The following is a 19,011-nucleotide window of genomic DNA, read 5'->3' as shown; positions in this document are numbered from 1 at the left end:
TGTTGCCCTTTACAAGACAGCCTTGATTCAGATAGCTTTGCTGCTAATAATATGTATTTTGTAAAGTTGGGGGTTGGGTCTGTATATGTAATGTGTTTTTTTTCGCCATATTGTAGACGTGTGATGAAAATGGTTAATTTCACTGACAATGACATGACAGACTGTTTCTATTGTTCAGTTGAGACGTTTGACGTTGGCGGTATTCAATGTTTGCCACAACTAGGGAGCAGAATTTATTTAAACGTTGATGATAAAATAATTGGTATCCCCTTCACATCAGTGCCTGCATTTCCAAAACGTAAAATAACTCCACATACCGAGTTACTTTTTTGGTGATTTTTATTTTCTTGATGTTGAAATCACATTCAATTAAATGAAATTGTTCAACAGTTTGAATGCCCCTGGACGCCGATGTTTAAGGTGTATTTGAGCAGCGCATTGAGCACTGATCTGCATAGATGTACTGGTGCTGTGCCTCTTCTCTCTGCCTCTTTACCCCCAAACTGGCACAAGCCTGACTCGCGCCCCTCCCCCTCCTTTTGAATCGTGCGTTTTGATGAATGGATGGACGGCTGCGGTACGTGTGTGTTGAATAGTCTCAGAGGACATGGGAGGATAAAGGCTGGATAAGTGTGGTGTGGCTCTGTGTAATCTGCATAATGGCTAGGGACCGTCAAGGACGGGACAAGTGGTCTGGGGGGGACTCCGCAATGGGGGAGGCTGACATCTGCCGCTGTGCTCCTCAGAGACTCCCGGTGGATCATGTTGCCGGGCCTTTCTATTGACGGCTGGACTGCTGCCATCTGCGTCCTAACTGACGCATAATGACCGCTCGGGGCCTTTATAAAGACCGAGACAAACGACAGAGGGCCAGTGTGGGGACAAGTACCGCAGAGCGAATAGAGCGCACTACGATTACACACGCCTCTTTCCAATTCCTGGCCTCGACTTTAACAGCAAAATCTTATTGAGGTTGTTTATAACGCGTCGTGTGTGCTTCCTGACAGTCACCATGCCAAAGGGTTTCCTTATAAAACGTTCTAAAAAGGCTGGTCCTGTTTCATACAGGATACGCGAGGAGGACTTGGCGCTGGACGCCAACTGTTCTTCGCTGGTCGAGAATGCCCCGGCTCATGCACTGCCTTCCGTGTGCCACAACTTTATCAGAGTTCCCAGCCGGGGTATTTTCGGTGGAATTCCAGAGTCTCACTGTCCGCCTTCACTCAGCCCGACCCGGCCTGACAGCGAGGGATATCAATACACACCCGTGGACGCCGCTCATCAAATGCTAAGCTCTCTTTCTCCTGCTCCAGCAAATACCTTCCCCGAGGCAAATTTGGGAAGCTTCACCATTGATGGTTCCCCAGTGTCGTCGTCTCTTCAGGAGATGACCACCAGACTGGACACCATGTGCGGGAATGCTAAATATGCAGCAGTGAAGCGGCCTGCCTCCTCCAACGCTAAATCTTCCCATACTAACTCCAAAAAGCGCAAGTCCTCAAGCTCCCAAAACCAAGAGAAGAGGTCCAGCCTCCGGGATGAGGTAACCACATCTCCCGTCCTCGGACTGCGCATTACAGAGGAGGCAGAGGATGAGGTGAAGCAGCGCTCCAACACCAGCAGTCCGCCTGGAGAATTCATCTGTCAGCTTTGCAAGGAGCGGTATGCAGACCCTCTCACTTTGGCCTTCCACAAGTGCTCTCGCATCGTCCGAGTCGAATATCGCTGCGACGAGTGTGACAAAGTTTTTAGTTGTCCCGCTAACCTGGCCTCCCACCGACGTTGGCACAAGCCAATGGGTTTTCAAGTGGAGAGAGTCTCATCACAGAGAGAGGAGAGCCGGCCTGACATACCAACAGCCTCCCCGCCACCCTCAGACTCGGGCTCTGATGAAGAAATGATGTTCAGCTGCCCACAGTGCTCAAAGAAATTCAGAAAACAAGCGTACCTGAGGAAACACTTGGCCTTGCACAATAGGAAAGCAGCTAGTCATCCTCAGAATCAGTCTCATTCGGCCAAAGTCTCCGACCAACAACACAGCAACCTGCACGAGTCCGGCCCAGAAACACCCGAGCCCTTCTCCAAATACGCAGGGACTGAGTGCATCACAAAGGTGACAGGAGAGGTGTTTCCGTGTCGATTCTGTAGTGAAAGTGTATTCTCCTCCTCTGGCCTCACCAGACACATAAACAAATATCACCCAACGGAGAGCAGACAGGTCATCGTTTTGTCTCAAACGATTTAATAACCTCAGACTGTTTGCTTCGGCATTATGACTGAATTCCATGTTTGGACAGAGTTATTGTAAACAATTGTTGTGAAATCAGAAATGTTTCTCCTGAATAGTAGGCTATAGTTTTGTGTAAATTAGTTTTGTTTTCTACAAAGTTATATTTATCTATCTATCTAATCAATTATTTATTTGATATTTATTTATTTGTTTATTTAATAATGTATGTGTTTGTTTATTTATCTGCCCACATTTGTATTAATCGTTTTGCCTTTGACTGTGATGATTTGCGTAATGACAAAAAAGCAATTTCGCATTGCCTCTAATTACCTCTGACCAAATGAATGTAATATTTTTCGTTGAAACAATATTACCATGCCAACTTCTTCCGAAAATAATAAAGGGAGTATAAATCTACTATGCAATTGTGTATTTATTGTAGAAAATTTGTCATGGTGTTTTTACTTTTTGTTAGGTTAGATCCATTTTCTGTAACATCCATTTACCATACATACCATATAATCTCCAACACCAATTCTAAAAGTATTCTCTTTATTTAGAGCAAATAGGCTATTAAAAAACATGGACTATTCCATGTACCCATTTGATGTAGAATAGTCCTTATCGAAAATACATTTTTCCAACTTTACGCATCGACCTTGACAGTGGTCATTAGGTCCAACTTCAGGCGAAGGGTGCAGTAGGACTGTTTTCCAACTCCAGTCCTCGAGTACCCCCAACAGCACACATTTTGGTTGTTGTCCCTGACAAACTCACCTGATTCAACTCATTGAGGGCTTGATGATAAGTTGACAAGTTGAATTAGGTGTCCAGGGTCACATCAAAAATGTGTACTGTTGGGGGTACTCCGTGACTGCCGGAAGTAGGATAACGGTTATCAGTCTTAAATTCCACAGACAGGATGTTGTTTTCGAATTCTTACGGGTAAAAGAAAAATCCGAAATAACAATTTTGCCTAAATTTACGAAATTATGCACGTATCGTTGTTTACATAAAACGTAGTGAATAGCCTATTTAAAAAAATATTCGTGTCACCTTTATTTATACAGGTAAGTCAGTTAAGAACGTTCTTATTTACAATGACGACCTACATTTCAAAATTTAACCATATTACTATTTCAAAATGTGTTAGAAATTGGACAAAATACAAGTAGGCTACGCCCTGTTTTTTCACCACTATTCCAAAATAAATTTAAATGGTTCAAATTGAAATGGCTTATTATAACAAGCCAAGGAAGAGTCCTTCATTCATTTTTGACGCAAGAGATCCTCTCACATCAAATGGAAACAATTGTTGTAAGCTACACTGTTATCATCCCGCACCCTTGCGGAGAGAGAAAAAGCGAAAAAGAATAGCACAGTAGACTAGAATAGAATGGATGGAATAGAATGGTCAAGGAAGCGTTGAGAATAAAGAAGTCCTTATGACGCACAGATGTATTCCAGTGGCATTCTGTACCATTCCTCCATGCCGAACCGAAGTTTTTTCTTTTCCAGAGACAATCCGGTAAATACTTAGCGACTTGTTTGTATTGATGGATATTTGACAGATGCCTTAATTAGAAGTGTTTGTAGCTAATGACACTGGGAATTGTTGTGAAGATAAAGTAGTGATGGCATGTAGTAATGTTCCCTTGGAAAACTAAAGTTCCTCAAAGTCTAACAATACAATAAATCATTGTGCTGCCATCAGAAAGTGCTCAAGGTTCTCCACTATGACCATTTTGGTGGTCAGTAGCTTTACAGGTTGTTACAATAAGAGATACAGGTTTGATGTTACATGTTTTCATTATACTTCTCTGGTACTCTTCTCTGCAGTGTGTGTGTGTTTAGCCTGGAGTGCAAGATGGAAAATCGACCATCATACAGGCAGACAGTGGCTGGAAAGGGTAAGACCCAACGTTTTACTTTTACATGGAAGAATGACTCCAGAATCCAATATTTATAATCCACACTGTCATCAAATCTCTCTGTACTTCTGTGTATTTGTATGTCTATGAGCATCATCATTCATTATCTATTATGCAGGCTCAACCAGCCACCACAAGTCATCTGTAGCCGCCAAGCAACCACACAAGAAGCGAGTGTTCTCAACATGTGCGGCCTTAGATGGTGAAATGTTGAAGAGGCTCATCCAAAAAGGTATGTGAAGTATGGTATACTGACGACTATCGTCATAGGGGCAAACTGTTCCTGAAAAGTTACAACTCACAACGGCCACTTTAATTATGTGTGTGCCAGAGGAGGCTGGTGGGAGGAGCTATAGGAGAACAGACACATTGTAATGGCTGCAATGGAATAAATAGAAGAGTCAAACATGTTTGATGTGTTTGAAACCATTCAACCAATTCCGTTCCAGTCATTACCACGAGCCCATCCTCCCCAGTTAAGGTGCCACCAACCTCCTGTGGTGTGTGCATCCACCCCTCCCTCCATCTCTCCCCCTTCTCCTCTCTCTCTTTCTCTCAGATGAGCAGCGGAGGATCCAGGAGCAGCGAAACTCTAGAAAAGGTTGGCTGAGGGCATGGGGTGCTCTGCAGGACTGGATGCATCAGCTGTTCAGGATCATTGTGGCCTTCACAGAAGACCCCATGTTTGACAAGTTCATCCTGTTTGTGGTGGTGCTCAACACAGGGACCCTGGTGGCCCAGACATTTGAAAGTGTGACTGTGAGAGGAGGTGTGAGAAACAGGGAAAATACATTGACTTTTTAAAATCTACTTTTAGTAAGTTCTCTATTCTCCTGCATAAAGAGCTCATGCATGGGTTGAAGTGTGTTAATGACATCTGTTTTGTTTCCCAATGCTAGGGTGGTTCTTCTCAGCTTTGGATTCTGCTTTTCTGGCAATCTATTTAATGGAATGTGTGCTGAAATTGCTTGTCTGGGGTCGACTCTACTTCAAAAACCCCTGGAATGACCTGGGTAGGTAGCTGCTTGCATTGGCTTGGGATCAGTCTCCCACTGTTTCATCTCATTTCTATTTTTCCCCTCTGTTCTCTGCCTGTCTCAGACTTTCTCATCATTACGATGAGCCTCATTGACTTCCTACTGCCACTCATTGAGTCTACAGGGAACTTCAGTGGAGGTCAGGCATCCACAATCTTCCGCATCCTCAAGCTCTTCAAAGGGGTCCGGGCCATCCGAGCGTTCCGGGTCTTGCATACCATCCGGTAGGATACATGAGGGTTTTTCAGCATTAACTCATTATTCAGACCGACCACCCCTCTGTTTGATTTCCTTTGACAGCACTTCAATGGATGAACTCTGACACCCCAAGTACATAACCTTTATTAATACATCAACATCTAATATCTTTCATCATGGTTCAGTAACATGTCATCCTTTCCTTGACAGCTTTCTCCAAAATTTCCAGTCCATCGTGTCCACCTGTCTCCAGTCTCTCCAGTCCATGGGGGCCATCATCATCCTCATGTTCACATTCCTCTTCATGTTCGCTGTCATTTTCCGAGAGATGTTCAATGAGTCTGACCCGCATCGCTTTGGCACCATGTTTCGGACAATTTTCACTCTGTTCCAGCTGCTCACGCTGGATGACTGGGCTTTCATCTACTCTACCAGCCGAGACAACGGTGAGGGAGGGAACACTACAGTGTGTGTGTCATGCATGGTCTAGAAGTTGGGCATCATCAATCATGTAACTATTTGTGGTCAAGACTTTAACTTTCTATAAATGACAGGTGCACCTCATATTATCATCTTCCTTGTCCTGTACATTGTGGTGGAATACTTCACTTTCCTCAAGTGAGTAGGCTTGATGTTGCAACTAAGACACTACAATGCATGTCTGATACTCCTACTATGTTCTTCAAGAGCAAACACCCTTTTTATTATACATTGTAATTTTCTCTACATAGTCTATTCATTGCTGTCCTTGTCGACAACTTCCAGATGACAATCAAGAGACGGATGGCGTCAAAGATCCAAAAGGTATTCCGACCATGACAAACAATAAGGCAAAAAAGACAGACACTGGAGTAGATTTTGCTGAACATACCACTGCATTCTTTTCTACTTTAGTTCCAGGATGTATATGAGAGCGAGATGCAGTCAATGAAGAAGTTAGGTTGGTTGGTCGGTCGGTCGGTCCTACATTTTTCAAAAGGCTCCACATGTACTTGTGGGTGAGGCAAAATACAAACAATAAGCAGCAGAAAGACAGGACTGAACCAGTCTCCTCTCCTCCTGTCTGTAGAGCCCCAGCCCATTGAACCACAGACTGATGAGGAGTTCTATGAAGAGGCCCTCAAATTGACCTATAGTGAAAATAAGTATGGAAAGAGGTAAGAAACTATGTCTAACACGAAACAGGAGAAAAAACAGCTGTCAATTTGGTTCACAATGCAAACAGAAAAGCCTGTTTTGCCAAGCCATTTTACAAACTAGTCTATGTGCTGTAGTTGCATTCTAACAAGAGCCCCAACATGACTGGTCCATAGGGAAATAGAGCTGATCACCAGCTACCTCAGACTGCTGGCATCCATAGATCAGAACCAGCAGACGTTTCGCTCCCAGGGCTGTGTTCTGGAGCGCCTCATTGACACCTTCTTTGAGGTGAGAGCATTTCTCTCTGTAGACATTCTCTCTGTAGACAGAAACTTCTGGAGCGGAGTACAATATAGCTCTATTTTACTTACAGTTGAAGTCGGAAGTTTACATACACTTAGGTTGGAGTCATTAAAACTCGTTTTTCAACCACTCCACACATTTCTTGTTAACAAACTATAGTTTTGGCAAGTTGGTTAGGACATCTACTTTGTGCATGACACAAGTAATTTTTCCAACAATTGTTTACAGATGATTTCACTTATAATTCACTGTATCACAATTCCAGTGGGTCAGAAGTTTACATTCACTAAGTTGACTGTGCCTTTAAACAGCTTGGAAAATTCCAGAAAATGTAATGGCTTTAGAAGCTTCTGATAGGCTAATTGACATAATTTGAGTCAATTGGAGGTGTACCTGTGGATGTATTTCAAGGCCTACCTTCAAACTCAGTGTGTTTTTGCTTGACATCATGGGAAAAGAAATTGTAGACCTCCACAAGTCTGGTTCATCCTTGGCAGCAATTTCCAAACGCCTGAAGGTACCACGTTCATCTGTACAAACAATAGTACACAAGTATAAACACCATGGGACCACGCAGCCATCATACCGCTCAGGAAGGAGACGCGTTCCGTCTCCTAGAGATGAACGTACTTTGGTGCGAAAAGTGCAAATCAATCCCAGAACAACAGCAAAGGACCTTGTGAAGATGCTAAAGGAAACAGGTACAAAAGTATCGATATCCACAGTAAAACGAGTCCAATATCGACATAACCTGAAAGGCCGCTCAGCAAGGAAGAAGCCACTGCTCCAAAACCGCCATTAAAAAAGCCAGACTATGGTTTGCAACTGCACATGGGGACAAAGATCACACTTTTTGGAGAAATGTCCTCTGGTCTGATGAAACAAATATAGAACTGTTTGGCCGTAATGACCATTGTTATGTTTGGAGGAAAAGGGGGGATGCTTGCCAGCTGAAGAACACCATCCCAACCATGAAGCACGGGTGTGGCAGCATCATGTTGTGGGGGTGCTTTGCTGCAGGAAGGACTGGTGCACTTCACAAAACAGATGGCATCATGAGGAAGGGAAATTATGCGGATATATTGAAGCAAAATCTCAAGACATCAGTCAGGAAGTTAAAGCTTGGTCGCAAATGGGTCTTCCAAATGAACAATGTCCCCAAGCATACTTCCAAAGTTGTGTCAAAATGGCAACAAAGTCAAGGTATTAGAGTGGCCATCACAAAGCTCTGACCTCAATCCTATAGAAAATGTGTGGGCAGAATTTAAAAAGCGTGTGCGAGCAAGGAGGCCTACAAACCTGACTCCGTTACACCAGTTCTGTCAGGAGGAATGGGCCAAAATTCACCCAACTTATTGTGGGAAGCTTGTGGAAGGCTACCCTAAACGTTTGACCCAAGTTCAACAATTTAAAGGCAATGCTACCAAATACTAATTGAGTGTATGTAAACTTCTGACCCCCTGAGAATGTGATGAAAGAAATAAAAGATGAAATAAATCATTCTCTCTACTATTATTCTGACATTTCACATTCTTAAAATAAAGTGGTGATCCTAACTGACCTAAGACAGGGAATTTTTACTAGGATTAAATGATAGGAATTGTGAAAAACTGAGTTTAAATGTATTTGGCTAAGGTGTATGTAAACTTCAGACTTCAACTGTACATATAAATTAATGTCTGCTGCCTAAGGCTGCGTGTACACAGGCAGCCCAATTCTGATATTTTTACCAGGAAATTGGTCTCTTGACCAATCAGATCAGCTCTTTTGCAACTAATTCGGCAAAATATCAGAATTGGGCTTCCTGTGTAACTGCAGCCATAGATACCTGGAAATGTGTAAACACCCAAGGAATAAGGCTTCTGATTCAGCTCCTAAACCGTTGTATTGATGTCCTTTTCAGGCAACAGAGGACGACAGTCAGGGGAATGACCACGAATAGGGGAAATAAGAAGGGTCAAACTTAGTAAAGAAACCCTTATTTCTTTCTCCAGATCAGTGATGGCAACTCAGATTTTATCCTTTGAGAACTCATTAAAGTCATGAAACCCAGTAAAAGTGTCCTAGTTTATTAGATATGTGTAAATCCAGCTTCTTAGGCTTTTTTTTATATAAAGCTCATGTTTGTTAGATTTATAGCCTCTCAGTGTTGCCGAAAATGTGAACTTTCTCTTTTAATCACCCATTCCCCCACTCTAAACCACACACTGTTCAGATAATACAAAAGAGAAACCAAATCAATGTTGAATTTGCACTTAAATATAAAAGGGAAATAACTAAATATTAGCAACAACACAAAAACAAAGTATGAATCACTTGTTCCAAATACACAAATGTACAGTAAATAGTAATTAAATTAAATGACACACACAGTGCCAAACATGTTAATTTACATTCAAGTTTTAAAAAAAGGACAGAACTGTACATGTATCCACATTTACATTCTTGTAACAGTTCGACATGGCTTATTTTCTGTACTGAGCATCCCCGCACATTACATTTGACATACAGAAATGCTTCACCACTTTAAAAATCATTTATAAAACAGGATGGTGTATATACAATTACAAGCACAGTTAGATCTGTAGTTCTCATTGTGTGTTGGATCAATGAAACTGGACGTGTAGTCAAAATCCAGGATTACATCCAAAACAATAACGGAATGATTTTCACTAACATGAGCACATATTCTAACATATTCATATTCTAGTCCAAGAGTGCCTTCAACAGAGTGCGCCAGGAAGGTGAAGAAACCGAGGGTAGGAGCCCTCAATCTGAAATTATGACCATTCCCACTATGAGACTAAGAAAATGTATATACTTGTGTCAAAGACAGAACAGTGAGATGAAACATGGGTAATAAACAGTTCTTGTTCATTTTTAAATCTTCAACAAAAAAGGGTCCGATGACGATTAGGGGGAAGAAAAAATAAATCTATTGAAGCTCCCTCTGAGGAGACCTGTGGTGCTCTCCATCCTGATTGCTTCAGGAAAGTCTGTGGTAAGAGGGAGAGTGTGGCCAGGAGAACCAAACAGGGTTCTACCACTTGCCCCTCTTGCTCCAGTCCTTGGGGGTGAAGTGAAGGCATTTGGGGTCGATGGGCAGATGACGCTTCTGCATTGCTCTCTCATGCCCCTCCACTATGTCCTCTGAAAGAGTCAGAATATACTGGCCCTGAGAAACCATAGGGAGAGAAGAGGTTCAAATATGCTGATCAAGATTGTTCCCTTAACAGCTAAAAGTACAGTGCTGAAGTGCTGTCCCCTGCACTCTAGTATCGCTCACCTTATAGTAGTTTATTAGGTTTAGGTACTGAAGTGTAGATATGACATCCTCTTTCTTCACACTGGTGATCTCGCTGATCTCACTGGAAATATACAAGACAATGTGATATTAGGTTACAGAAGCAACTTGAGCTATAAAAGAAAACAATCAGAGAATAACAGGACAGAGTCATACTTGATTGTGATCTGAGGCCTCTCCCCGTTGTCAGGCTTGAGGTCCATGAGGATCTCCAGGATGGTCTGGGACCAGTAGGAGCGGTAGGAGAGCAGCCCCAGGTCAGACAGAGGCTTCTCTGGTGTGCCCGTCTTCCCCTCTACCTTAGACAGCTCATAACCTGAAGACCAACAGAAACAAGACCCTTAGTTATGGCATACCGAATGGCCACATTTCAACACTCCCACATATCATTTTGACACGGAGGTAGAAGTACAATGGTTGTACACATTTACACCGAGATCCAATATTTAAAGTCAGTTATGTCACTTACTGAACTCAATGAGCAATTTGCCATAGCCTCTCCTCTGGTAGGGAGGTAAGGTGAGGATACAAGCCACGTTGTAATCTTCCGTCGACTCTTTCTCCTGCGCACAGAAAGCAAGGATAAGTCAGCTGCAAAACGCTTATGTATTTTCAACATGTCTAAGGAATTATTTCATAGGATTATTGCTGATGTGAGCAGTGGATGTTTACCTGCTAATACCAGGATATAAGGGGAGTTCAGTGTACCTTGGAGAAGTAGCCCACTATGTGGAAGCCCTTGGAGTCGTACTCTGTCATGACGTAGAAGAGGAAGGGGTCTGTGTCATAGTACAGCGTCTTGTGGTCCAGGAAACACTTGGCCAGTAAACACAGGTTCTGAGAGTATGTCTGGAAAACATGGGAGAAATGAGTTGTGAAGCGAGAATCTCAATGAAACTCAGAATAATGAGGTGTGACCATGCAGCTGGGAGGATCATGGACTTTACTCACTTTGTTTTTTCTGCCATCTATTTCAAAAAAGGAGATGGTGCCCTTGCGGTAGATCTCATTGCCAGGGGGATGCCGAAGATTACACTTGGTCTAAATGAGAGAGCAGGCGAATAATATGGGATCACATGCACAAACATGGTGGATCTGTATCCAAGCCCCTAGTGGACATATACACAGAGTATACCAAACATTAGGAACACGTTTCTAATGTTGAGTTGTGCCCCTTTTTCCCCTCAGAACAGCCTCAATTTGTCAGGGGATGGACTCTACAAGGTGTCAAGTGGATGCTGGCCCATGTTGACGCCAATGCTTAGTTGTGCCAAGTTGGCTGGAGGACCACAGTTGTGCCAAGTTGGCTGGAGGACCATTCTTGATACACACAGGAAACTGTTGAGCGTGAAAACCCCACCAGCGTTGCAGTTCTTGACGCAAACCGGTGCGCCTGGGGCCTACTACCATACATCGTTCAAAGGCACTTACATTTTTTTTGTCTAGCCCATTCACCCTCTGAATGGCACACATACACAATCCATGTCTTAATAGTGTCAATGCTTAAAAATCCATCTTTAACCTGTCTCCTTCCCTTCATCTGCACTGATTGAAGTAGATTTAACAAGTGACATCAATAAGGGATCATACCTTTCACCTGGATTCACTTGATCAGTCTACATCATGGAAAGAACATTCATGTTTTGTATACTCAGTGTAGCTATATCCCTTAGCTCAGCCTAGCTGGTTGGTTGACCCCTGGTCTTCTGTAGCTCAAACAATACCATGACTGCACAGCAACCCTGTCTCTTGTGATGGTATTACACACATTACAGTGAGATATTCTTATGTAGCATCTCACCAGATGCCTCTGCAGACACTTAAGGCTCTTGAGGTACTTGAGGCAGAACTCGCAGAGGTAGAGAATAGGCAATGTGGTCAGTTCCTGTGGGTAGGGGGAGAAGTACCAGGGCTTCAGCCTGTGGCGGCCCAGTTCAATGCAGTCAATGTTCTTCATACGCGTGACAATGTCGTCATGGCTACGGTCCGACACCAGACTGCCGGTCATGCGAGGGGCAGAGGGGATGCCATCGGAGCTGTCCTGCGAGTCCTGACACAAAATAGTAGGAAAGGGAAGAGAACAATAGTATTCCATATCTGATGCATTGTGTTAGAACCTTGTCCAAACAAAAGCCAATAAATTCAAATGAAATAACTGATAAAAATAGGCAGTTTTTACAGCTAAACAAAGCCAGAAACTGAGAAATAGCTCTCATATGAAATAAAGATCTGATCGAAGGCCATAAACTTTCAAATAATTCCAGAAACAAAAGACACACAGGCAATGAGAAGGAAATGAGACGGACCTCTCCTGGCGGCAGATAGACGTTGGCACATCGAGGGCTGCTGTTATACTGGAAAACCTTAATTATCTAGCAGAAAAACAAGCAGATTAGAGGGCTTTTGGACACGGATTTAAGAGGGACGGAAAATAATTCACGTTTATACTAATTATACCAATTCAGGACAACTCAATGGTTAAAGGTCAACAGGGAGATTTCTTCATATATTATATTGACCTGTTCTTTCATTCCTTGTTAATTTGGGGAGGGATATCTTAACATTAAACAGAAAGGGGAAGGCAATAAATCACAATAATTGATAATAATAGTTCACACAGATAATGATGTAAAACCCAATTTTGCTTCCTCACACAATCACTACAATGCTGCAAGTAAAATTGTTGAAAATGTGCTTGTCCTGATGCCAACACAGGCTTCTGAAACAGATGACTGTCTAACTGAAACCATATAACCATGAAAGATAGACATATAGGTCAAGAACAGTAAGAGTCAACACTAGTCCAGTATCCCGGCTCAGACTTGTCAATGTAGTAAGGGCCCTAGCCCTACCTGGATATCTTCTTAGGGATCAAATCCCTTTAGCGGGATCGATTTGACAACATCCGGTGAAATTGCAGAGCGCCCAATTCAAATTAAATTACTATAAATATTTTACTTTCATGAAATCACAAGTGTAATACATCAAAATAAAGCTCAACTTGTTGTTAATCCAGCCGCCGTGTCAGATTTCAAAAAGGCTTTACAGCGAAAGCAAACCATGCGATTATCTGAGGACAGCGCCCCGCATACAAATGCGAAACAAATCATTTTCAACCAGGGAGTTGCGACACGAAAGTCAGAAATAGCGATATAATATGCCTTACCTTTGAAGATCTTCTTCTGTTGGCACTCCAAAAGGTCCCAGTTACATTACAAACGGTCCTTTTGTACGATAAAGTCCTTCTTTATATCCATAAAAACTCAGTTTAGCTGGCGCGCTTCAGTCAACAATCCACTTGGTTTCCCTCCTTCAAAATGCATACAAAATGAATCCCAAACGTTACCAATAAACTTATCCAAACAAGTCAATCAACGTTTATAATCAAACCTTAGGTACCCTAATACGCAAATAAACAATAAAAGACAGAATCGTTATTGTCTTTACCGGAGATAAATAACAAAGAACGCGCTTCTCTCCACACGCATTGGAAACACTACAGCCAAAATGGGAGCCAAAAACTTCAACTTCTCCCTCATTTTCCCAAAAAACTGCCTGAAACTCTTTCTAAAGACTGTTGACATCTAGAGGAAGCCCTAGGAACTGCAATCGGGGAAGTTTACTTTGGGCACCCTTTTCATCCGGACGTCAAAATACCTCCCCCCAGCCCAAAGAGGATATGTGTTCCATACCTCATCGGTTCCCCCACAGTTGGGGGGCTGCTTCCTCTTCCTGCCTGGTTGATTGGGCATGGGGCGACGGGCAGTACCATTCTGGGAAGATTTGAAAAGAGGGGATAAGAAATCAACACACACACACACTAATAGTGGGAGGCTAGAGATTGATCATTACAGAAGGGCAAAGTTATAAAATGTTGGTGTACCGTGGTGAGTGAGGTAAGCTGCTCGTGATCATCGTGGGCGTTGGATTTGAGGTTGAAAGTGTTGGTGTCCCTCACAGCAGGGTAAACTGACACCTGGGAGGCTTCAGCCAAACCTGGCAAGGATGGCACGGGGGTTGCCGGGGACACTTGTGTTGCCAGGGACACAGACTCTGCTTTCCTCTTCTGTATGAGGCGAAACATGGGCAGACATGAAGGAAAAAAAACGAATTCCGAGACATTGAATTAATCTCTTAAGATTATGTTGATGGAATTTCAAATGCCAACCACACCACAGGCATAACCAAGGTGTTATAGCCATGACATTACCAGTCATATTCTAGGGCCGGGGGGGAAAAAAACCCAGTCAACAATATCATTTATCATATACTCCAGAGGTGACAAACCTTTGAGTCAAAATGCAAGCCGAGATCACCACTCAGATTTTTTTTAAAGCCTATGCAACATGAACCAATTAAAAACAGTATAGGCCCAATTGCTTTCCCACTGCATATTGGCTATGCTTCATTTGCCCTACCAATGGTCTTCCCAGACCATTTTGAAATTATATTTAAACACTGGTAATAAATAGCTTAGTCTCACAAGTAACACAAGTTGAGCGAGCATAATAATTAGCTTTTTTTTTTTACTGGACTGATGGCCTGCATCTGATGTTCAGTCTGATGGGAGGGAGGGAGCAGCGGTGAGGTTGCCTTACCTGACTCACCTTCCCTCCCCTCTCCCTCCCTCCCTCCGCTGAGAAAAGGGACATGGTCTTCCAGCTGATGGCGATACTCAAGTCACACTGCATTATTTCTGCCTCATGCACCAATTAATGTTGTTACTCCTATGACCAGAGAAAGTGAAATATTCCACAATTTAAAAAAAGACAAGCCGCTAATAATAACGCAAGCTTATCTGAACACTTTACTATACTTATTCATTGCAGTTGCAGTGCTGGTTGTAGCATGAGTGGAAGTAGGGAGAACACGCATTATGGCTTATAAAAGTATCGACAGTGCTGAACAAGAACTCACTCAAAAACAGCAGCTCTTTGCTGTATTGGCCTCTCTTGTCAAGGTTTTAAAAGTTTTGAAATCTCACAGTATCAACTTTGCTGTGTGTTCGAGGCTTCTTTTTAGACTATGGCTCGAGGAAACTGTGTAGACATGATCTGAGTTATCTGTTTGGCCAGCGGTAGGCCTATAGGTACACTTGATTTTCTCTCTGAACCTACCCGGTAGACGGAGTTCTACCTTCGCTAGGGCTGCTGAATCAAGTGTACCTACTGCCATCAGTGCGAAACAAATTTTTTGAAATAGGAACGCAAGGCTTGATCGTTGTTTTTTTTACAGAAATGTTTGGTGATCGACTAGGAATGCATTGGAGATCAACCAGTCTGAGCACTGATCTACTCGCAAGATGTTTTTCCTTGATTTTAGATGTATACATCTGCAAGTTCAAAAATAGCTGGAGTGAGTCTAAATTTGGTTGTCGTTGCTATTCAAATTTAGCTATGAACCCATTCTGACTTTGTGGACAAAACAGTAGTTAATCATGGATCTGTGTAGAATGGGTAAGTTGAAGCTGTACCGGTGTGGGCAGGGTTTTGCCTCTGGAAGGAGCTGTGGCAGTCTGAAGGTTGAGATCAAGACTCTTCCTCTGAATTTGAACAGAAAAGAAGAGAGGAAGGGGATTAACTGACAGTCACAAAACTCCACAAGCATTGAATTGCGTTTTTCACCTGAACTAATCATGTTATCCATTAAATATTGTAATAGAAGCATAGACAGCATATATTCGAGCAGTTGAAAATAAACATGTGGTTTGCACATGCCTGAGAATTACTTTATAAGCCAGTGTATTAAAAAAATGAACACAAAGGTCAACACAACCATTATCGGAGTAAAAATACATCGTTTTTAAAAAACAAATTTAGGCCAAAACATTTGTAAATGCATGTATATATCATAAAACAGAAGAAATACATCCCCTGGTGCTTTATTTTCCACTTCTGTCTCCTCACAGAGCCAAGACCAGAAATCTTGAATGAAGCCACTTGACGTTTCATTTTATAAGATCTTTGAAATAATTTATGAGGCACCAATTCTGCCATTTTCATTTAACAAAGGTCTATAAATAATTTCAACCCGTCTAATTTCAATAAATTATCATAGCTTCAAAAGACTATATACCAAATTATGGTATTCACAAAATAGGTTGTACTTTAGTGGACAGGTTTAAACAAGATAGCTGTCCAAAATCTCAGTATTAAGCACAACTGCAAAAAAAAAAAAAAAAACATCTAGGTTACAATGACAATGTTAGTTGTCAGAATCAGGGTACAATTCCCAGGACTGGGCTTAAGACACTACTGCCAAACCTGAACTTGTTGCTGCAGCACTTGAAAGTCTGGTATAGAAGTCTTGGTGGGTAGAGACTTCTGCTGGGCTTGCGGCTGGGGGGGCCGGCTGGGGGGATGTTGGGCACCAGTTCCGGCCGCTCTTACCACCTCTCTCTCTGGGGAGCTGGGCCGTGAACCCGGAAGCCCGTTCTTAGTAGGCGTTTTAGCCTCCTTCTTAGGGAACTGGAGCTTCTTCATGTCAAGCCTTTCCGGAGTAACCCACTCATCCAGACGCTTGTTGACTTTAAACACAAGCAGAGACACAAACACCTATACATCTAGTCAAATGTTTTCCAAATTGACATTTAGACATACATGTGCTTCTACTGTTAAGATCACTGATGGCAATGTCAGAACATTACAATTACATTCACTCTGAATTACATGAGGCATAGGCTACTCACAGTCAATATAGTGGACATAGTAGAGTTTTCTTCCAGGGATCTCTTTCACACTGAGAATTTCAGCCAGGGCTGCAAATAAAAACATCACACGACATGACAGATATCGATACCTATCCAAGCAATGAGCATCTTCGCGGTCCCAATTTATACATTCGGTAGGAAACTAGCTAGATAGCCAAGTACTCCATCTAGCTAACGTTAGTAACGTTATATTCTAAATACGAACAGCGCACACAACATGTGAATATAACGTTAGCTAGTTAACTAACTTCAGCATTCACACGCTATCAAAATACGTAGTTAGCGAACTAGCAAGCGTTCACACACAAGTAGAAAGCATTTTTAAATCCCCGTAAAACACAACCAGCGCATTTGTTTCCAATCTGCCACTAGCCGTAGCTAGCCGCTTGTGTTTTCAAACATTCAGCCATGACAGTTGTTTTATTATACAGCTAGCGTAGCGCTAGCTACCCTACTAGCGGTAGCCAAGAGACAACACTCACGCCACTCGTCTTCGTTTTCCTGATTTTTTCGGAGAACAGGGAGCCGACAACCCTCGATAACATCGACCTGTCGAAAGAAAATATATTGAAAATGTATATTAATGAAAGTCGAGGGCACACATCTACATATAAACGTTGTAATTGTATAACAATTTTGGATTATCGAGTACCCACCGACGAATCCGCCATTTTGGTCATCTGTGAACATAGAAGCGCGCAAGGAGTTATGGGGGAATGGACATAGATAGAGGACTCATCTTTGTATCTGTGCCGTTATCGAGATATATATTAATGGCGTCTTTTGGTAGGCTCTAACTCAGTCATGGTTCGTTAGACAAATCCTGTGTAGAAATTAATGGCGTTTTTGTAGTTTTATTTAAAAAATGACGAAAATAAGGTCTGTGTTAAACACAGGCGTAGGAGACGTTTTGTTCTATGAGATAATCTTAATCAACTAACATCACTTTTTTTGATTTTTAAACAGTATGTAATAAAACAAACACATGAACTACATACATCCATCATAATTCATAAAGGTCATGTTAACCTTTTATTTATATGTTTTTATTTAACTTTTATTTAACTAGACAAGTCAGTTAAGAAAAAAATTCTTATTTACGATGAAGGCCTACCAAAAGGCCTCCTGTGGGGACAGGGGCTGGGATTAAAAATAAAAAATAAATAAAATGTAAATATAGGACAAAACACACATCATGGCAAGAGAGACAACACAACACTACATAAAGAGAGACCAAAGACAACAACACAGCATGGTAGCGACACAACATAACAACAACATGGTAGCAACACAACATGGTAGCAATACAAAACATGGTACTAACATTATTGGGCACAGACAACAGCACAAAGGGCAAGAAGGTAGAGACAACAATACATCACGCAAAGCAGCCACAACTGTCAGTAAGAGTGTCCATGATTGAGTCTTTGAATGAAGAGATTGAGATAAATCTGTCCAGTTTGAGTGTTTGTTGCAGCTCGTTCCAGTCGCTAGCTGCAGTGAACTGAAAAGAGGAGGGACCCAGGGATGTTTGTGCTTTGGGGACTTTTAACAGAATGTGACTGGCAGAGCAGGTGTTGTATGTGGAGGATGAGGGCTGCAGTAGATATCTCAGATAGGGGGGAGTGAGGCCTAAGAGGGTTTTATAAATAAGCATCAACCAGTGGGTCTTGCGACAGGTTTACAGAGATGACCAGTTTACAGAGGAGTACAGAGTGCAGTGATATGTCCTATAAGGAGCATTGGTGGCAAATCTGATGGCCGAATGGTAAAGAACATTTAGCCGTTCGAGAGAACCATTACCTGCCCTTTCCTTACCTCTACAAATTATGTCTCTGTAATCTAGCATGGGTAGGATGGTAATCTGAATCGGGGTTAGTTTGGCAGCTGGGCTGAAAGAGAAGTGATTACGATAGAGGAAATCAAGTCTAGATATGTGCTGAGAGAAGGACAGTGTACCGTCTAGCCATACTCCGAAGTACTTGACTTTATACACTGCACTCTTTGAGAGAGGTAGTTAGCAAACCAGGCCAAAGACCACTCAGAGACACCAATACTCCTTAGCTGGCCCACAAGAATGGAATGGTCTACCATATCAAAAGATTGGGCCAAGTCAATAAAAATAGCAGCACAATATTGATTAGAATCAAGGGCAATGA

General features: G+C 42.3%; 3 protein-coding genes across 4 annotated transcripts; 2 read left to right on the top strand and 1 right to left on the bottom strand.

Moving 5' to 3' along the window:
* Positions 1-400: 400 nt before the first annotated feature.
* LOC106563453 (insulinoma-associated protein 1a-like) lies at positions 401-2,647 on the top strand. Its single transcript, XM_045690401.1, has one exon. The coding sequence runs from the start codon at positions 1,013-1,015 to the stop codon at positions 2,243-2,245; it is 1,233 nt and encodes a 410-aa protein (XP_045546357.1). The 5' UTR covers positions 401-1,012; the 3' UTR covers positions 2,246-2,647.
* Positions 2,648-3,120: 473 nt separating this feature from the next.
* On the top strand, positions 3,121-8,892 carry LOC106563455 (cation channel sperm-associated protein 1). Of its 2 annotated transcripts, none has more exons than XM_045690045.1 (13): positions 3,121-3,300; positions 4,070-4,140; positions 4,280-4,393; positions 4,721-4,930; positions 5,061-5,174; positions 5,323-5,422; positions 5,607-5,842; positions 5,951-6,014; positions 6,128-6,200; positions 6,291-6,336; positions 6,466-6,553; positions 6,710-6,824; positions 8,743-8,892. In XM_045690045.1, exons 2-13 carry the CDS (start codon positions 4,098-4,100, stop codon positions 8,779-8,781), a joined length of 1,242 nt encoding a protein of 413 aa, XP_045546001.1. In that variant the 5' UTR covers positions 3,121-3,300; positions 4,070-4,097; the 3' UTR covers positions 8,782-8,892. The 2 variants fall into 2 exon arrangements, with proteins under 2 accessions (XP_045546001.1, XP_013984536.2); XM_014129061.2 differs by having other exon boundaries at positions 5,263-5,422.
* LOC106563454 (histone acetyltransferase KAT5) lies at positions 8,893-17,770 on the bottom strand. Its single transcript, XM_014129056.2, has 15 exons — positions 17,509-17,770; positions 17,335-17,401; positions 16,832-16,900; positions 16,407-16,669; positions 15,617-15,685; positions 14,027-14,209; positions 13,836-13,916; positions 12,450-12,515; positions 11,945-12,193; positions 11,095-11,184; positions 10,852-10,992; positions 10,613-10,706; positions 10,300-10,459; positions 10,126-10,207; positions 8,893-10,014 (listed from the first exon to the last, which is right to left on the bottom strand). Exons 1-15 carry the CDS (start codon positions 17,530-17,532, stop codon positions 9,880-9,882), a joined length of 1,773 nt encoding a protein of 590 aa, XP_013984531.1. The 5' UTR covers positions 17,533-17,770; the 3' UTR covers positions 8,893-9,879.
* Positions 17,771-19,011: the final 1,241 nt, after the last annotated feature.

The sequence above is a fragment of the Salmo salar genome, chromosome ssa11, assembly GCF_905237065.1.
Source record: "Salmo salar chromosome ssa11, Ssal_v3.1, whole genome shotgun sequence".
NCBI classification, from domain to species: domain Eukaryota; kingdom Metazoa; phylum Chordata; class Actinopteri; order Salmoniformes; family Salmonidae; genus Salmo; species Salmo salar.
This window is presented reverse-complemented; position numbering and strand designations above follow the sequence as displayed.